General features: G+C 26.8%; 4 protein-coding genes across 4 annotated transcripts; 2 read left to right on the top strand and 2 right to left on the bottom strand.

The window, feature by feature from the left end:
- Window positions 1-6,422: 6,422 nt before the first annotated feature.
- On the top strand, window positions 6,423-7,640 carry OCT59_026980 (uncharacterized protein; the record flags this gene model as incomplete). The annotated part of the gene is made up of 2 exons (XM_025329152.2): window positions 6,423-6,459; window positions 6,553-7,640. 2 exons carry the CDS (start codon window positions 6,423-6,425, stop codon window positions 7,638-7,640), a joined length of 1,125 nt encoding a protein of 374 aa, XP_025177803.2.
- Window positions 7,641-8,907: 1,267 nt separating this feature from the next.
- Window positions 8,908-10,575, bottom strand: OCT59_026979 (uncharacterized protein; the record flags this gene model as incomplete). Its single annotated transcript, XM_066136627.1, has 6 exons — window positions 8,908-9,402; window positions 9,516-9,578; window positions 9,811-9,849; window positions 9,944-9,998; window positions 10,088-10,132; window positions 10,214-10,575. 6 exons carry the CDS (start codon window positions 10,573-10,575, stop codon window positions 8,908-8,910), a joined length of 1,059 nt encoding a protein of 352 aa, XP_065993096.1.
- Window positions 10,576-11,039: 464 nt separating this feature from the next.
- OCT59_026978 (uncharacterized protein) lies at window positions 11,040-11,363 on the top strand (the record flags this gene model as incomplete). The annotated part of the gene is made up of 1 exon (XM_066136626.1): window positions 11,040-11,363. One exon carries the CDS (start codon window positions 11,040-11,042, stop codon window positions 11,361-11,363), a length of 324 nt encoding a protein of 107 aa, XP_065993095.1.
- Window positions 11,364-12,664: 1,301 nt separating this feature from the next.
- On the bottom strand, window positions 12,665-14,332 carry OCT59_026977 (uncharacterized protein; the record flags this gene model as incomplete). The annotated part of the gene is made up of 1 exon (XM_025326107.1): window positions 12,665-14,332. One exon carries the CDS (start codon window positions 14,330-14,332, stop codon window positions 12,665-12,667), a length of 1,668 nt encoding a protein of 555 aa, XP_025177805.1.
- Window positions 14,333-16,741: the final 2,409 nt, after the last annotated feature.

The raw sequence follows: 16,741 nt of genomic DNA, 5'->3' as shown, positions 1-16,741 counted from the left end.
TTGCCGTAAAGATCCGAATTCTTTGGAATTCCACACTTCTAAAGGTAAAAAAATTCGGCATTGAGATTTGAGAAAAACTCTTTTAAACTAGATCCGTGATTTGTGCTATATACTTTTCCAAAAGAATTAAAACTTTAAAATCTGTAACAAAAGATAAATTTTTTAGATAATAATAGTACGTGCATTACTAGCAAATAACGTAAAAATGAACATTATGAAGCTTGATGAGTAAGCCATTCCAAAGAATTCAGAAAGTTCTTTTGACAAAAATCACAAAATATACGATTATGTGTGAAACTAAATAAAATTTATAATTAACGTAGTATTTAAGTCACTTTCTAAAGTTTGATGAACTTTATAAAATTTATATTTCACTTATTAGATGTTTTACATTTTCATTCCTTTATTTATACACTATTCACTTTTATTAATTTTGTTATATTAAACCAATAAAATTTTTTTTTAAAAGAAACATATCTAAATTGTGAAAAATTTTATTCATTTAAAAGGATAATCAAACTTTCAGTATTATTAAAATAGTTACGTTCTGACAGTTACAGCTATGATATCATCTATTGACTGATCATATCGTATTACCACCATACGAAACAATCGAAACATGTATATATATTATATATACAAAAAGTTTACAAGTTTATATTTGAATGATTTATAAATTTAATATAAAGTTCTCTTTACAAATGTTAAAAGTATAATGTCATTTGTAATAATGTCAAATAAATATCCAATTCATTATTTCATCACAGATGAAAATGATCAACATTTTAAGTATGTAAGCATGCAAAAATTTGTTATCTAATTGTCTAATGCAAAATTGCCATTATTTTTATTTAAGAAATTCATGGAGTTAAATTTAAACATTTCAAATTTAATATAAACTAATGACGAAAGTAAAATAATTGTTAAATTTTCTTATTGAACGTGATTCTCAGGTTTCTGCTTGAAATCAAGGTTTCTAATTTTAAGATTCCTACTTTAATTAACTTACAATATCTTTATCATATGATTGAAAGGTTTTTTTAAAACATCATTGTTTAAATTTGAATGTTAAAGTTTCTTTAACGTGAGCGTGCCAGTCCTAAAAATATTATTATGGAAAATAATTCAAAATCAAATAGTTTTATCAAATTATTTATTTAGTTATGATTGTATGAAATCAATTAATAAAGCGAACAAATCGATTTATGATCTTATTGTAATATGTACTAATTACTATTTGTTGCTGCCGTAGCCAAGCCTTTTAAAAAACTTGTTGCCACCTGATCACCACGTTGAGGTGCAGCAACATTGATCGGGAGAAGAGGAAACGAAAGGGAAAGGGAACGAAAGGGAAAGTGAAAGTGAAGGGAAGGGAAAACGAAAGGGAAAGGGAAAGCGAGAGGGAAAGGGAAAGGGAACGAAAGGGAAAGGGGAAAACGAAAGGGAAAGGGAAAACGAGAGGAAAGGAGAAAAACACAAAGGAAAGGGGAAGTGGAGGGAAGAGGAAGAAAAAGAGAAAACGAAAGGAAAGAGAAAAGTGAGAGAGAGATAAGGGAAAGAGCGAGGAAATACACAAACATACACGCCACCCAACACACAACAACCCATATACCTAAAGGAGACGTAAAGAAAAGGGACCCAAGAATAAAGAGAAGACCTAAACAGAAAGAAGACAGACTTAAAAAAAGAAGATAAAGAAGACCAGTCGAAGAAAAAAAGATAAAGAAAACCTAAAGATTATCATGACAAAACCTACATCAAGATTATGTGTTACATGTCATAAGGAATTATTATCTGCATATTTGCATGAGTAATTTTTTCGCGTAACTTTTTATATGACTAATTATATTTAACTTTTATGTTACACTAGGAAACGGGAAACTTCAAGAGTTTATTGTATATTGTCACGTGCCGGAAGGACAGACTGACGTTTTTACTACGCTCCAGACAATAGTTATAATTTTTATTTAACATATTTATAAAAAAAAAAAATTAAAATCCTTAAATCACATGAACAGCAAATTTTTCGTTACACAGTATTTTCTCAACGCGGAAAAAATATGGTCTGAAAAAATTTTTTGTCGTTGAAATAAAAAGTCTAATAAAATAGTAAAGTTCATTTCTAAAATAAAGTCAAATGGAAACCAAATTTAGTAATCAACTATCTCAGATAAAGCGTAAAGGTACCGACTGATTCGTACTGCAATAAGCCTTATACTGAAGAATTATGGTGTAAAGAACGTTTAGAAAACTTAGCATGCTTAATTTAGCCATATATTACTATTATAGAAAAAGAATTTAGAAAAAGTCTTTATTGGTATCAAAAAGTAGCAAAAAATGGTAAAATGGTAATAAGAAGTAATAAATCCCTATAAAAAAATTGGATACGTTTTTTATAAAGTTTTTATACGATTTTTTTTCCTTAGAAATAACGTATCATAATAGGATACGGAAAAATGCACAATTCCGTATCACTAAAAATATGGTTTGGATACGGAATTTGCACGGGATTTATATGGAATTTACATGATTTGATCATTGATTTTATCACGAAATTTATACGATTTGGTCACTGAATTTACTATTTGTATTACAGTTTACTATAATTGTATTTACATAAATCTAATTTTACTTTATTAAATTAAATAAAAAATAAAAAATAAACAAAGTACAAATACATTATGAAAATTCCCTCCTTATAGATAATTTTGGTTGCAATAGGTGGTTTTAATAAGTTCACGTTCATTTGGAGTCAAACAACCTGAAAGAACAATAAAAAAAGATTGGAAACAAAACCCCCCTCATATAGTATCTGCAATCGTCCAAGTCACCAAAGGTCAGCATTCCTACAAAAAAAGAAAGAGAACTCCAGAATGTCTGACCTACATAAAAGAAAAGAATTATGAGGCGTCTAATGAAAAAGAAACCAAAACAACAAAATAAATCCAAAACTGACCTATAAAAAAAGAAGACTCTGAAGCAACAAAACTGAAACAACCTACAAAAAGAAAAGAATCTAAACCCAACTTACAAAAAAACAAGAAAATTTGAACTGACCTAAAAAAAGAAAAAAATCCTGAATCATCCTACAAAAAGAAAAGGACTCCAAAATGATCTACAAAAAAGAAAAAAGAAACTGAATATTCTCACAAAAAAAAATCAGCTGGCCTATGAAATTAAATATAAATAAAAAAGAAAGGGGAATAAAGAATAAATCAAAAAAAATATTTTTTCAAAAAGAGGGGTAACGAAGTTAAGAAAGTTAAAAAAAAATTTTTTTTTAAAGGGAGGACGTCAAAGTTAGAAAAATAAAAAATTTTTTATAAAGAGGAAATAGAAATAGTAAGAAGAAATTTTTTTTAAAAAAAAGAAGAGTGGGAATAAAAGAAAAAATTTTTTTTTAAGGGAGTGACGAAAAAAATTTTTTTTTCAAAGGAAAGTGACGAAAAAAAAAATTTTTTGAAGTGAGGTACGAAAAAAAAAATTATTTTTAAAAGGGGGTGACGAAGAAAGAAGAAAAATTTAGAAAAAATAACAAAAATAAGACAAGAGAAAGAGAAAGGAAAGGAAAGACAGAAAGGAAAAATCGGAAGATCAAACTCATCAAAAGTAAGGGTTTATATAAAAAACAAAAAACGTATCATAACAATAAACAATCATGTGATTTCGTGTTATGATACGGATTTTTGTAAATTATCTTCTAAAAATATTAAGTTTAAAAATTCCGTATACATTCCGCATGATTAATTTTTTCCGTATACATTTCTTATACATTAGTTTTTTTAAAAATGTTCAAAAATGAATTGCTTATTAAATATACGGAATTTGTATACGGAATCTATAGAAACGTACAAAAAATGTATACAAAACGTATCCTTTCCGTATACATATTTCTTATAGGGAATAGATTAGCCATATCATAGCATGTCTCGAATTTTGTTGATGCTGCATTAGAAAGATTAAAAAAAAATGATAGCAGTTTCAAATTTAATTCCATTAATAAGTTAAAATGAGGAAATATTATAGCTATAACAAGAATCAAAGGAAAGTGTCAAGATCAATACAAGGTTAACGTAAGAATCACGTCCAGATAAAAAATTTGAGAAACATGGACAATCCCTATTCCCTACAAATTTTACAACAAAGGCTGAAATATATCTAGGTCAATTAAAGATGCACGCATTCATAGATGCAGAAAAAAAAAATAAATTCCATTTTCCTCTACAGTATTACGCTTACTACTCTTATAATTAACAGTATATTTAAGAATTAAGTCACGTGACAATGTGACGCAACGCTAAAAAACGCTCAACTTAAGAAATACCTGGTTAACACCAGAAAATAATAAGTTCAGATTTATAATATTACAAAACGGATATATTCACTAGCGGGATCAATGAGTTTGAACGTCAGTAAAAAAGATAAAAAAGATAATTATTAATTATTTAAATCACCGTCGACGGATCTAAAAAGTTCGACGATCAACAAAATACGATAATGTAGAAGAGTTTAACTAACTGAACGAGAGTTTTAGTGAGAGAGTTGAAGAAATCAATAATAAAATTAAAGGATCAATAAGTAAAGAGAAAGTAATAGATACAGATGAGCCAGCTTTAAATGATAACAATAAACATATTGCTATAGTCCAGGAAGATAGTGAGGATGATCTCGAACCTTTAGATTTAGGTTAAATAGTCAATAAAGTGACAATTAACACTATATTAAACTATTAACAATATTTTAAATTTATATAGTATTTTTCTTTATATTGGTTACCGTTAACCGCTTTTTTGCTAACCACCTTTCCTTAGGAAAAAAAATGGATATATTTTATTTGACATGTTGCGGTTACACAAAATTACTATCTTTATTGAATATTCGTCGTACAGTACGTGCATTGCTTAACAGTTTACGTATATTTACACAAGTTAAAAAACTTCCTGATGACCATATCTATACCTCTCATATTGCTATGACCCACATGTCCTCAAATTTCATGCCAGATTTTATTTAGCTTTATCAAATGAAAAATACTGCTCATAATATTCTTAAGAAAGTTCTTTCGCTGCAAAGTTTTTCTTTCATTTTAAAAAAAGTCAAATACATTGTGAGTTTTCAATTGAAAATTTCTTTATTATATTTATTAGTAACTATAATTAAATAAAAAAAAATTTCCATTCTCACAAAAAAAAAAAAAAAAAAATTAGAATAAAAATGGAAAAAGATTTCCATTTTTATTTTGAAAAATTTTTTTTGAAGATTTTAAGATTTAAGAACATTTCATTTTTACGTAATTAATTTTTCAAAACTTCATTCTTACGAAAAATGATAATATTTAGATCAAAATGGAAAAAAAGATTTCCAATTTTTATTTTAAAAGATTTTTGAATATTTTTTTCAAGAAACACATCATTCTTACGTAAAAGAGAAATAATTAATTTTTTAAAACTTCATTCTTACGAAAAAAATAAAAATATTTGGATCAAAAATGGAAAATGATTTCCATTTTTATTTTGAAAGTTTTTTTGAATTTTTTAAGGAAAACTTCATTCTTACGAAAAGAAAAAAAAAAATAAGAACGAAAATGGAAATTAATTTCCATTTTCACTTTCTTTTTAAAATTTTTCAGGAAAACTTTATTTATAATGTGAGAAACATTTTAAAAAGTTAGTCTCACACTATTAACAATATAATATGAAAATATCATTTTTTTCGTCCAAATTTGGGAATTATGGTTAAATTAATTGCAAACAACTTAATCTATAAAAATACAAAAAATGTGTTCAATTCGAAAAAATTTAATTCGAAAAATTCCCTCGGATAAATTATTTTCCGATCAGAAATGTGCCCAATTTTCAATTCAAGTTATGATTGTCAAAATTTTAATGCAATTTGGTAAAAAGATTCTCTCGGATAATTATTTACCGGAAGAAATTAAAATAAAAAATATGGTAATATGATCAAGAACAGGTTAAGTTCAAAAAAGAAAAAATTTTTTTAATGGATTTTGTATCAATCAAAAAAGGAAATCTTTTTTAAGTTTTTTTTTGAATGAAACTCATTAAACTGATTAAGGATAATCATCCTCGATCGATTAACTGATTTCGGTTAGACCAGTTATCTAAAAAATTAAAGTTTTAATACTTTTTTAGCTAATATAGAAAAACACTTTCAGAAATGACAATAAATTAAAAAATATCGTAGTCTTCTTAATTATTGGAATTTGAATTCCGGTTTACGTCATTTAGTCATTTTAGTGATCTTCATATAAATCACATGTTTACGTTTTTTTCAATATGATATAAATGTTATAAATAACTCGCAATTCCCCATTTTAAAAAATACATTCATTCATTATTTATTTTTTTTTTCTAAATTCTAAATATAAAAAACCAAGAAAACGAAAAAAAATTTTTGCAAAAATGGGTAAAAATAAAAATATTGTCGTATTATGTGATGGTACATGAAATAATCCTAATTCTCAGACCAACGTTAATACATTATATAAAGAATTACTTGAGGAAAAATATAAACAACATGTCTTGTATATAGACGGAATTGGAATTGGAGAATTGGCCTTGAATTTCATCATTGATGGAGCTATAGCTCTAAGTCTTGATAATAAAATCAAAGAAGGTTACAAATTCATAGTTAATAACTATAATCCTGGTGATGATATATGGCTTTTTGGTTTTAGTCGTGGCGCTTACACTGCGAGATGTATTGCTGGAATGATAAGAAATTGTGGAGTACTGAAAGTTGATAGAGAAATCAAATCTGAACAGGTTGATAAACGTGCTGATCTCGCTTACGATATATATCGTAATAGAGATGCGGGTCATAGCCCGGAAGGAAAAGAATCTGAAGATTTTAAAAATACATTCAGTCATCCTGAACCTAAAAAACAAATTATAAAATTCCTTGGACTTTGGGATACTGTTGGCGCTTATGGTTTACCCGCTTATGCAATTGGTGAAGGTTTTAAATATTTGGAATTTTATGATCAATCTGTACCTAGTATAGTTAAATTTGCTTGTCAAGCTTTAGCCATTCATGAAAAAATTGCTTTCTTTGAACCTTGTCATATAAATTCGAATAATTCTGGTACTATTGTAAAAGAAACTTGGTTTCCTGGTATACATTGTGAAATAGGTGGTGGAACATTTTTAAATTTTAAAAGCAATGAAAAAATGATTAAAGCATCTCTTTTGTGGATGATAGAAAATATCGAACAAGTTGGAGGTTTATTAATGCGTGATGATATTGAAACTTATCGTACTCGTTTCTCTACAGATTCTGGACCTTCTTGGAACATTAATAATCTTCCTATATTTGATCGTTATAATACTATTATTCCAATGGTCATGCAAAAGGATAGAACCATTCCATTAGAATTAGATTCTAGTCAAAAAACTTTAAGAAAAGATCTTCTTTATAGGGATGGTGATTGGTTACTTCCATTTGGTACTAGGTCAAATCTATGTGCCCAATATGATTCGAATACGTATGAAGAATTGCGTAAAGATATGGAAACAATGGGAATTAAACTATATAATAATGTAAGTTACTATAAGGATATTAATGAAGAAGCACACGAGGGTACTCATATAATAATTCAATCAAAAGATTATAAAAAATAGAGTATTTTACATGTGACGTACCATTTTTTTTTTTTGAATATATTTATCAAATAAATTTTTTTTATTAATAAAAACATTTAACAATAATTGATAATTAATTTAAATAATACTAGTAAATAAACTAGATAATATATTTTCTTAAAAAGAATAACTATTAAAAATAATTTTTAAGAATTATTTTATATGTAACTTGTATAAAGTAATTGAAAATAATTTTGTCAAGTACGTCTCAATCGTCTCATCAGATCTCCAAAATTAAAGCCGCCGAATGGTCGAACCTATGGGCAAGAACAAAGTAATAAAGTACTAGGAAAAATAATTTTCCAAGACCAAAAATAATTTTGATATTGCTATATATAATGTATTTATTGCGATTAGAAAATTCAAATATCATTATTTCATTATGAAAAACCAAAAAAAAATTTTTATTTCAAATAGTGATTCCGGTTTAACTACTTTAGTTTCAGCTGATCGTTTGCAATTTCAAGATGCTATATATAGTTTAAATAATAGTTTGTAAAAAAACTGTGTACAAAGGCTAGGCTAAAAAACTTTATATAACTAGTAAACGGTATAACTAGTAAATTTTGCATTTTACTGGCTGACGCGTGAAAAATTGGTTAGGTGAAATTTTAATTATTTAATATATTGTATCAGATAAAGACAAGATATTGAACAACAAAGTCTGATAGCTTTATAGGTATTTTTACAAATTTTATAAAATTACGAACACATTTTCTTGTATATAAAAAATATTCTCAGTGATATCTAGCGATGATTTATTGTTTTTCATATTTCTGTTTTTTGTATATGTTCTAAATACATCTTTTGGTAATATAAAGTAAAAGCTAATTCCACAAGAATCATTAAAGATTCCTTTAATTGCCCTTAAGCCTTCTTGCTTAATACCATGTGACTTGGAAACGGTAACTTGAAATAGCTTGTTGTACCCTGTAAAAAAAGTCAATCCGTTTTTTATACTCCATCTTTTTTCCGTAAAAGGCTCATGTTCCCGGAATTAATAGCCTTATATGAGTTATATCGCGGAATTTATCGAATTATTTACATTTTCCGTGAATTGATCCATGAAAGGCTCATTTTTACAGAGTTTTTACAGAAATAACGATAAAATTTTTTATAGGGGTAGCGAACATAGCTGTCTATGGATTCAAAAATCTTGGAAGTTGATCGATAATATTTTTTTCAATCTTGCTAATATCATCAAATAAAAATTTCTTCTAGAGATTCCAAAGAGTTGTTTCAGGTCCTAATGCGCCGTCACCTGTGAGTTTACACGTACTGAAAAGGTTCCAAGAATTTCATGTGAGACCAATTCGAATAACTGCTCACAGAGAGATCCCATTGCAGTCTCAATAAAAGTGCGCAAATCCTCCTTATCCTCTTTCAATCTTTTTAAACATTTATATGCAATATAATCTGACCCAAAAAAGCAGGAGCAACAGGTGTATGGATCAGCTTTTTCACCTTCTACTTCTGTTTCTTCAAGGTTGATATGCATATGAATTAGTTTATGAGTAAATTCATCACCTGAGAAGTCTTTAGCTTGATTACAGAGCATGCCTGATTCACCAAAGATCAATCGAGAAATCCCACCACATAGTTTGAACTTATCTTTCAATGATTCTGAAGGAACTTTTTCGCAATATACATTCTTCCAACAGTCTTCAACTTCAAATTCATTCCATATCGGCATGTAAAGTTTTTTGCACCACTGCTTTGAAAAATCACTAATAATTGATTTCTTTGGTGAACCATAATTAACTTTCCATTAGAAAAATCATGTCCTAATTGGTCCCTTTTTCCATCGATTATACACCAAACATCTTGTTCTTCCGCTATTTGTCTGTATTGTACCTTGCCAATTACACATTCCTTATCACCTGAAGGATAAATCAATGCTGTAACAGTTTCATATTGCTAATATATTTATATATAAATATTAATATTATAAAATCTAACTACTATAAGGAAGGTGCATAACCTATTCCTTATGTGAGTTTTTTTAAAAATATTTTATCTAAACAATTATTAGTAATTATGAATTTTTTTAGAGTGAATTGTTCAAAAATGTTAGAATCTAACAAAACTTTTTTATTCTCTTTAAGGAGCACTATTAGCATTAACCTTCCAAAGAACGTTTTTCCAATACCTGGATTGCCAGTAATGAGGTATCAGCTGAATTTTGTATCTTATAATATAAAATCACTTAAATACTTGTAACACTCTCGGTTATAAATATCCATGTCTCCTTTATCCCCTGGTAAGCTTGGAATTTTGAATACCTTATCTTGTATGTTGATCTCTGGTAAGCTATTAAGTAAATTTTGAAATTTTTCCCTATCTGGAAAAGATACAAGTTAACTTAGGAATTTTTTTTATCCTTTAATAAAGTTCAACATTAAATAAAGATACCTTTTTGTCATCACTTTTTTACTCTATTATCTTCCTCATCCTCCACCATTTTCCTTTCCCTAATCGAATAAAAAAAAGATATAAGTGAGCGAGTTAACATGAATTTCTTGTTCGAGGGGTAATCATTTGGAGACACTTACCGTGGTGGTGGCGGTGGGGGTAGGACAATGATGTGGATTGAGCATCGTGTTTTATCAAAGTGTTCTAAATGGTCTGAAATTGGGTCTCCTGAAAACATCTCCTTTCCTTCAAGATCTTGTTTAACGTTAATTATACAAGACGTGTCATCAAGCATCTTCAAATTATCGTTTTCATTTCCGAAAGAGATATCAACTTTCCATAATACGAGGTCACTTTCGTCAATATTTTGTTTAAAAAAGGTGTTCTTTTTCTTATCATAGATAACATGCCTAAGGTTCATAACAAGTTCTGAGGATTCGAACTCGACAAAATCAAGTTTCCTTTTAACGGGAACTTCACCTAGAACAACATAATATGTCATGATATATCTGCAAACGCAAAAATCAAGAGTCAGAAGTAAAGTTTTAAAAAGTGATAACACAAATAAAAATTTTGGATGCAACGTTAAACCTCTTGAACTTAGTTTGCACCAGGGATGGCGAAAGTCTCGAAATAGCAAAGAATAGTTCGACATAAAAATTTTTTAAAGCAAAGATCTGATTTTATATTATTTTTAATGTATGACAATACAGGAATGTAACGGCACACCAAATACCGTCACTGTTTACTTTATACATTGATTTTAGAAATTTTTATTCATATGAGTTACTAAAAAGGAATATTATAACCAAAAGTAGAAGGTATCATCGCTAATTATTTTTTTCTGGTTAGATACGAGTCCATATGACGATCTGTATAAATATTAGGTTGAACAATAATTTCTAAATCCAACATAATTTTTTTTTCTTTAGAAATAAAACAAAAAAAAACACCAGAAAATTAACGATGCCGCCCAGCGTAATGAATAAAATTACAGATATCAATATTTCTGTAAGTGATGAAAATTTTTTAAAGAATCTTATAATAAGATTTCGTAATAACATTATTAAAATGGATGATTTTGGTAATTTTGAAAATATTTTAACTAATTGGATGAACTCTTTCCTTGAAAATAGTAATGATAAAGACCCTAAAAAGATTCTCAAAATAATGAAAAATCATAAAGAAAATAAATCTTGGTTTACAAGTTTAATAGGATATTTTTATCAATTTGGTATTGGTTGTAATCTTAATAGGGAAAAGGCATTGGATTGTTATTTAATTATTTAATTGCCATCAATAATAATATTGTTATATATAATAGACAAGAATCAATTACATTTGATTGTAGTAAAAAATAATGATGCATTAAATATGTTAAGAAATAGTAACACAATTATCGGAAAATATTTTATCTTCTTTTATTATAAAGATATTATTTTATCTGGTATTGATTTTAAACAAAATCAATTAGTATATCTTCTAGAATTAAACGGAAATAGTGATTAGAAGTACAATTTAATTTAACAATTCGTAGAGATGACATAAAAGCTAATTATAAAAAGTTTTTGAATTACTCCTACGTTTGACTGAAGAAGGAAATTTAGATGCACAATATAATTTGGCAATTTGTTATATGGATGGAATAGGAACACAAAAAGACGAAAAAAAGCATTTGACTTGTTTTTAAAATCTATTCAACTAAATAAATCACGCGTTCATAGAAATAAGATGAGGAGTAAATTTGAAATGGATTTAGAATCTGCGATATCAAATAATTCCATAGCACAAAATAAGATAGGATATCATTTTCAATATGGAAAGGAGGAGTAAAAAAATATATAACAAGGGCATTTAAAGGATATTTAAAATCAGCTGAAAATGGAGATGCAATGAGTCAAAGTAATGGGGATATTGATATGAGCATGGGATAGGAATAGATAAGGATGAAACAGAAGCAATTGAATGGTATATACAAAATCAGCTATTCTAGGATGATAAAATAAAAACATTTGAATGGTACACAAAAGCGGATGAAAATGGTGATGCTGTAGCACAAAATAATATAGGATATTGTTGCAAATATGGTAAAAGAACAGATAAGGATGATAAAAAAGCATTTGGGTGGTATTTAAATTCGGGTATAAAATGGGACAGTTTAAATTATTCAAAATACATTAATAGGTTTGCATAATTTCCCTACAGCCCTTCGTATTAACAATCAAACAACGATTCATTTAGCCTAATAAGCGATATTACACATTATAACAACCTGTAATTTAGTAATGTTTATATATTAAACTGCATTTATCTTATTTTGCTTGAACCGATTTATTTACTTAGTAGTAAAGAAATTATATAGAAAGAATTTGTCAATTTAGTAATCTTTTTATTTCTGTTATTAGTTTATATTTAAGAAGGAAATAAACTTTTAATCAATAAATTATCTGGATGAATATTCCTTTTAGCGAAAAAAATACAAATCTGATTAAAAATAAATAAAATTTGATGAGTCGTAGCTTTATTATGCATAAGTATACAAATAAAATATCTTTATTATGTAAAATCTGCCAAATAATAACCGTTAATGATTAATCTACTAAAAATTCGATAAATTTAATTTTCAAATCATTGTAATTTTGGATTACTATATTATATTCCTTTACTTCATCTATCAGATGAAATAAATCTTCATCATTTTCACCATCATCAGTAAAATGATTTTGAAAAGCAAAGTATTTAACTCTTTTCATTTCCATAATATGATCTTTTATATTATATAACAAATTGTCTTGTCTAACTTCTTCTCGTGTTCTATCTATTATATTACTAAATAATAATTTCTTGATAAAAGTATCTTGAGAATTTATCAAAAATATTTCAAAATCAGTAGTATTCATAACAAGAGTCAAATCTAAATATTCTAATTTAAAAGGAAGTATTTGACCTAAATTTTGTAGTACAATTGAGCTAAGTTCAGTATCTCTATTAAAACCTGATCCAAAATCGTAATTTATATCAATAGTAAGATAATTAAGGTTTTGTTTAATGCTTTCAATTAAGTCGAATGTTAAATAAATATTTTGATTATTATTAAATTCAATTAATTCAAAGAATTTAACTTTTGTACAATATCTTGTGATTAATTTAAGTAGTTGTGATTTTGCTTCAAGGAGTTGTGAATCTGATACATCATTATAATATGTAGTATTAGGTTCAAATGATAATCCAAAATTTTCTAAATAATCTCCAGATTTTTGTAATAATAATTCTATTGACTCGAATATTTCATCTACAAATAAGGATTTTAATTTAAATGGTTTACTTAAATTAATTATTTGTTGAATAAAATTAGAATCTAAAGAATAACAATACATAATATGAACAGATTCTAAAACATTTAATTGTTCGAATACTTCATTTAAAATATTTATATTATTAAAATTAATATAAAGAAATATAATTGTGTTTAAAGTGTTTAAACAATTTGAATTTAATAATATTGGAGGAAATTTTTTAACGAAACAAATTTTTTTAAGATTTTTTTGTGATTTAATTAATTGTGATAAATATTCAATATCTGTATTATCTTTAAATCTTGGATTATAAAGTGATGAAATTGAATTGCAATTAGAACTTAAAACTTTTAATAAAGGAGTACTAATTTTAAGATAAAGAATTTTAATATTACGAATAAAATGTGGATTTTGTAAAACTGATTCAGAAACAATATCAAAATAATCATGATAATGTGTAACATTAAAAGTATATAAATTCGCTTCATTCTCAATGAATATTTCAATTAATGATTTATGAATAAATTTTATGAAATCTGAATTTTGTATATTCTTAACAAACCAAAATAAAGATTTTTCCTTTTTAACAGCTGCAGCCCAGTTTTCAATACAATCACCAATCAAACGTCCATCTAAATGTTGAATAAAACTAGGATAATTAAATAATGTATTTAAAGGAATTAAATGATTTATACCAAATTCATTTAATTTTATTTTATCATTATCATTTAAATTAATCAAATAAATTTCAATAAAACGAATTTTATGATATTCAATGTTATAATTGTTTTTACGAGATATAATTGAAAATGGATTTTCCCATAATAATGGAATTGCCAAATGACACCATAATCTATTGACTAAGATACAAGAATGTAATGTTGAAAAATCATTCCGAAAATATTGCATAATATCGCTCAATATTTCGGGTAATTCTCCTGAAAATATTTTTGAGCACGCCATATTAAGTAAAAAGAGAAAGGGAAGGAGAGGTTTTTGTTTGAAGTTTGGTTTGTGGTTAAATTCATGCATTTCGGAGTTACGACTCCGATATTGTTGCACAATTAATTTATGCATGTCGATCACTTCGTTCACTTGAGAAATTACTACGGTTCAAATCTTACAGTAATAGAGGATGAAATTGTAAGTATGAAGTCAAGAGAATTGAATTACTTTATATACAATAATAAACGAAGAGTTTGAGAATGATACGAAACATCTTCAAAAGTTCCTCTGCGGCGTAGCAAATAAGAGATTTACCAAATCCCCTATAAAAAAATTTTCAGAAAAATGATCACGTGACCGAGTTTCTTCGGAATAAAAACTAGAAAAATGAGAATTTTTTTTATAGGGATCAATCGGAACAAGAAATTAAATTAGGGAAATAAGATTGATAAATACAGGAGTAACAGGACCCAGAAATACGATATATATATATAGGGGTCAGGTGATGAAAAAATTTTTACTATGAGCTGTACGCATTTTTTCATTGCCGGAATTATGATAATGTCAGTCGGTTACTATAATAGGAAATAAATTCTGACTGGAATTATCAAAAATTATCTAAAAAAGGATGATTTTTTTTAGTTCAAGATACGCAAACCTTATATATATTTCTGGGTCCTATAAATACCAATGAAAATAAAAAGTTTGCATAGAAACTATCCCGTGGAAGCCTTGTCACATATTACATCGCAAAATTTTCAAGCAGACCGGCAATCATTATTAATCATATGAACACCAAGTACATATATATAGAAATAGGAAATAAGAAAAGAAAAAAAAAACTAAAACAAACTGTCAGATTTAGGGGGTCATTAAAGCAAATGCGGTTTATCTGGTTTATCTAGAGATGTGCTATACGCATTATATAGTATCGCATAATGCGTATAATGCGCATGATATTAGGTGGTGAATATTGCACTCAATTTTTATTTTGGCCAAAATTATAATTTTAGTAAAAATTACATTGTAATTCTGGTCAGATAAAGTAATTATAAAGATGAATATTTGTAATAAAAATGAAGAAAGTGTATTATAATAAATTTTTTGCATTTTTTTTTTTTTGACTGATTATGCGTATTATGCATAATGCATTATAAATTGAAATTTTCGCATCTCTAGGTTTATCACATGATATTATAAAATACATTTTTATGGGTCAATTATATAAATATATAAGAAATAAAAAAATCGGATTTGTGATTTACCGACCTTGCGTCACCTTAATATAGAAATTTCCACTCTGAACGACAATCATTTATATTACTGTGAATAAAATTTACTACACTTTTTATGGAAACCAAAAAGATCATTTGATCATATTTTGAACTATTAACTTTAGTACATGACAGTATTTCATACACTTAATGGAAACGAAATGCCTGAAAATTTAATTTTCTTCGTGATGTTCCTAAAGATATATAAAATGAAATGAGATTCTTTACTACCATGACATAATTATCACGATTATCATAATAAAATTCATAATTTTTGCTAAAAAGAAATGTTCTACTAATTTATGCAGTTAGCTTTGGGGAAAAGTCAAAGAATATAGTGCGTACAATCTCTAAAAATTAAATTTATCTTCATGCCGTTCTGGAAATTGAAAAAAATACAGGAGATTCTTTACTACTGTAACATAATTATCAAATTGCTTGTTAATGGTCATAGACAATATATATATATATCTTTGAGAAACGTTTAATTTATTGCATAATAACAGATAAATAGGAATGTATAATTTGTTAAAAATGTTATTTTTACAATTTTTTAATAATATTATACCTAATGATAAATAAATTATAAATATAAGAAATATCTTTGCTTTTAATTATTAGTTATTAATTGATTTTTAATTACCTTTGATCATTTTATATTTAATATTTCAATTTCGCGTACATAATTTTTACTACGAAATACTTACGTCACTTCACCTGGAAATATGAAAAGTGAATTCAAAAATTAAAAATTCGATTACGTTGAGCTCGGTTTTTGACTCGAACGCACGTGATATGTAATGCCGGCCAGAACAATTATAGAGTCGGCCATGTCAAACCCATAGTTTAGGCCCGCACTATGGTAGTTAACATAACCGTTCACCGTTCACCGCTCGATCACTCTGGTCACGATTGATTCACTAATTCACATCAATCATTTTACGGAGAATTTGCCATCTTTATAATTCTTGATATACTGTATTCTAGATATTTTTCTGGCATATGTTGAATACGTTTAGTAACTGTTAGGTTAGCGTTATCCATTTTAGCATATAATAAAAAGGACTTCAAAAAATTAGTAGTAGATTCCTGTTTCAATACATCTTTCAACTTGTTATTTTGAATGTATCAACAGAAATAACGGATAAAATTT

Source organism: Rhizophagus irregularis, chromosome 7, assembly GCF_026210795.1.
Source record: "Rhizophagus irregularis chromosome 7, complete sequence".
Classification (NCBI taxonomy): domain Eukaryota; kingdom Fungi; phylum Glomeromycota; class Glomeromycetes; order Glomerales; family Glomeraceae; genus Rhizophagus; species Rhizophagus irregularis.
Note: the sequence above shows the minus strand (reverse complement) of the source record. Positions and strands in the feature narration are given on the sequence as shown.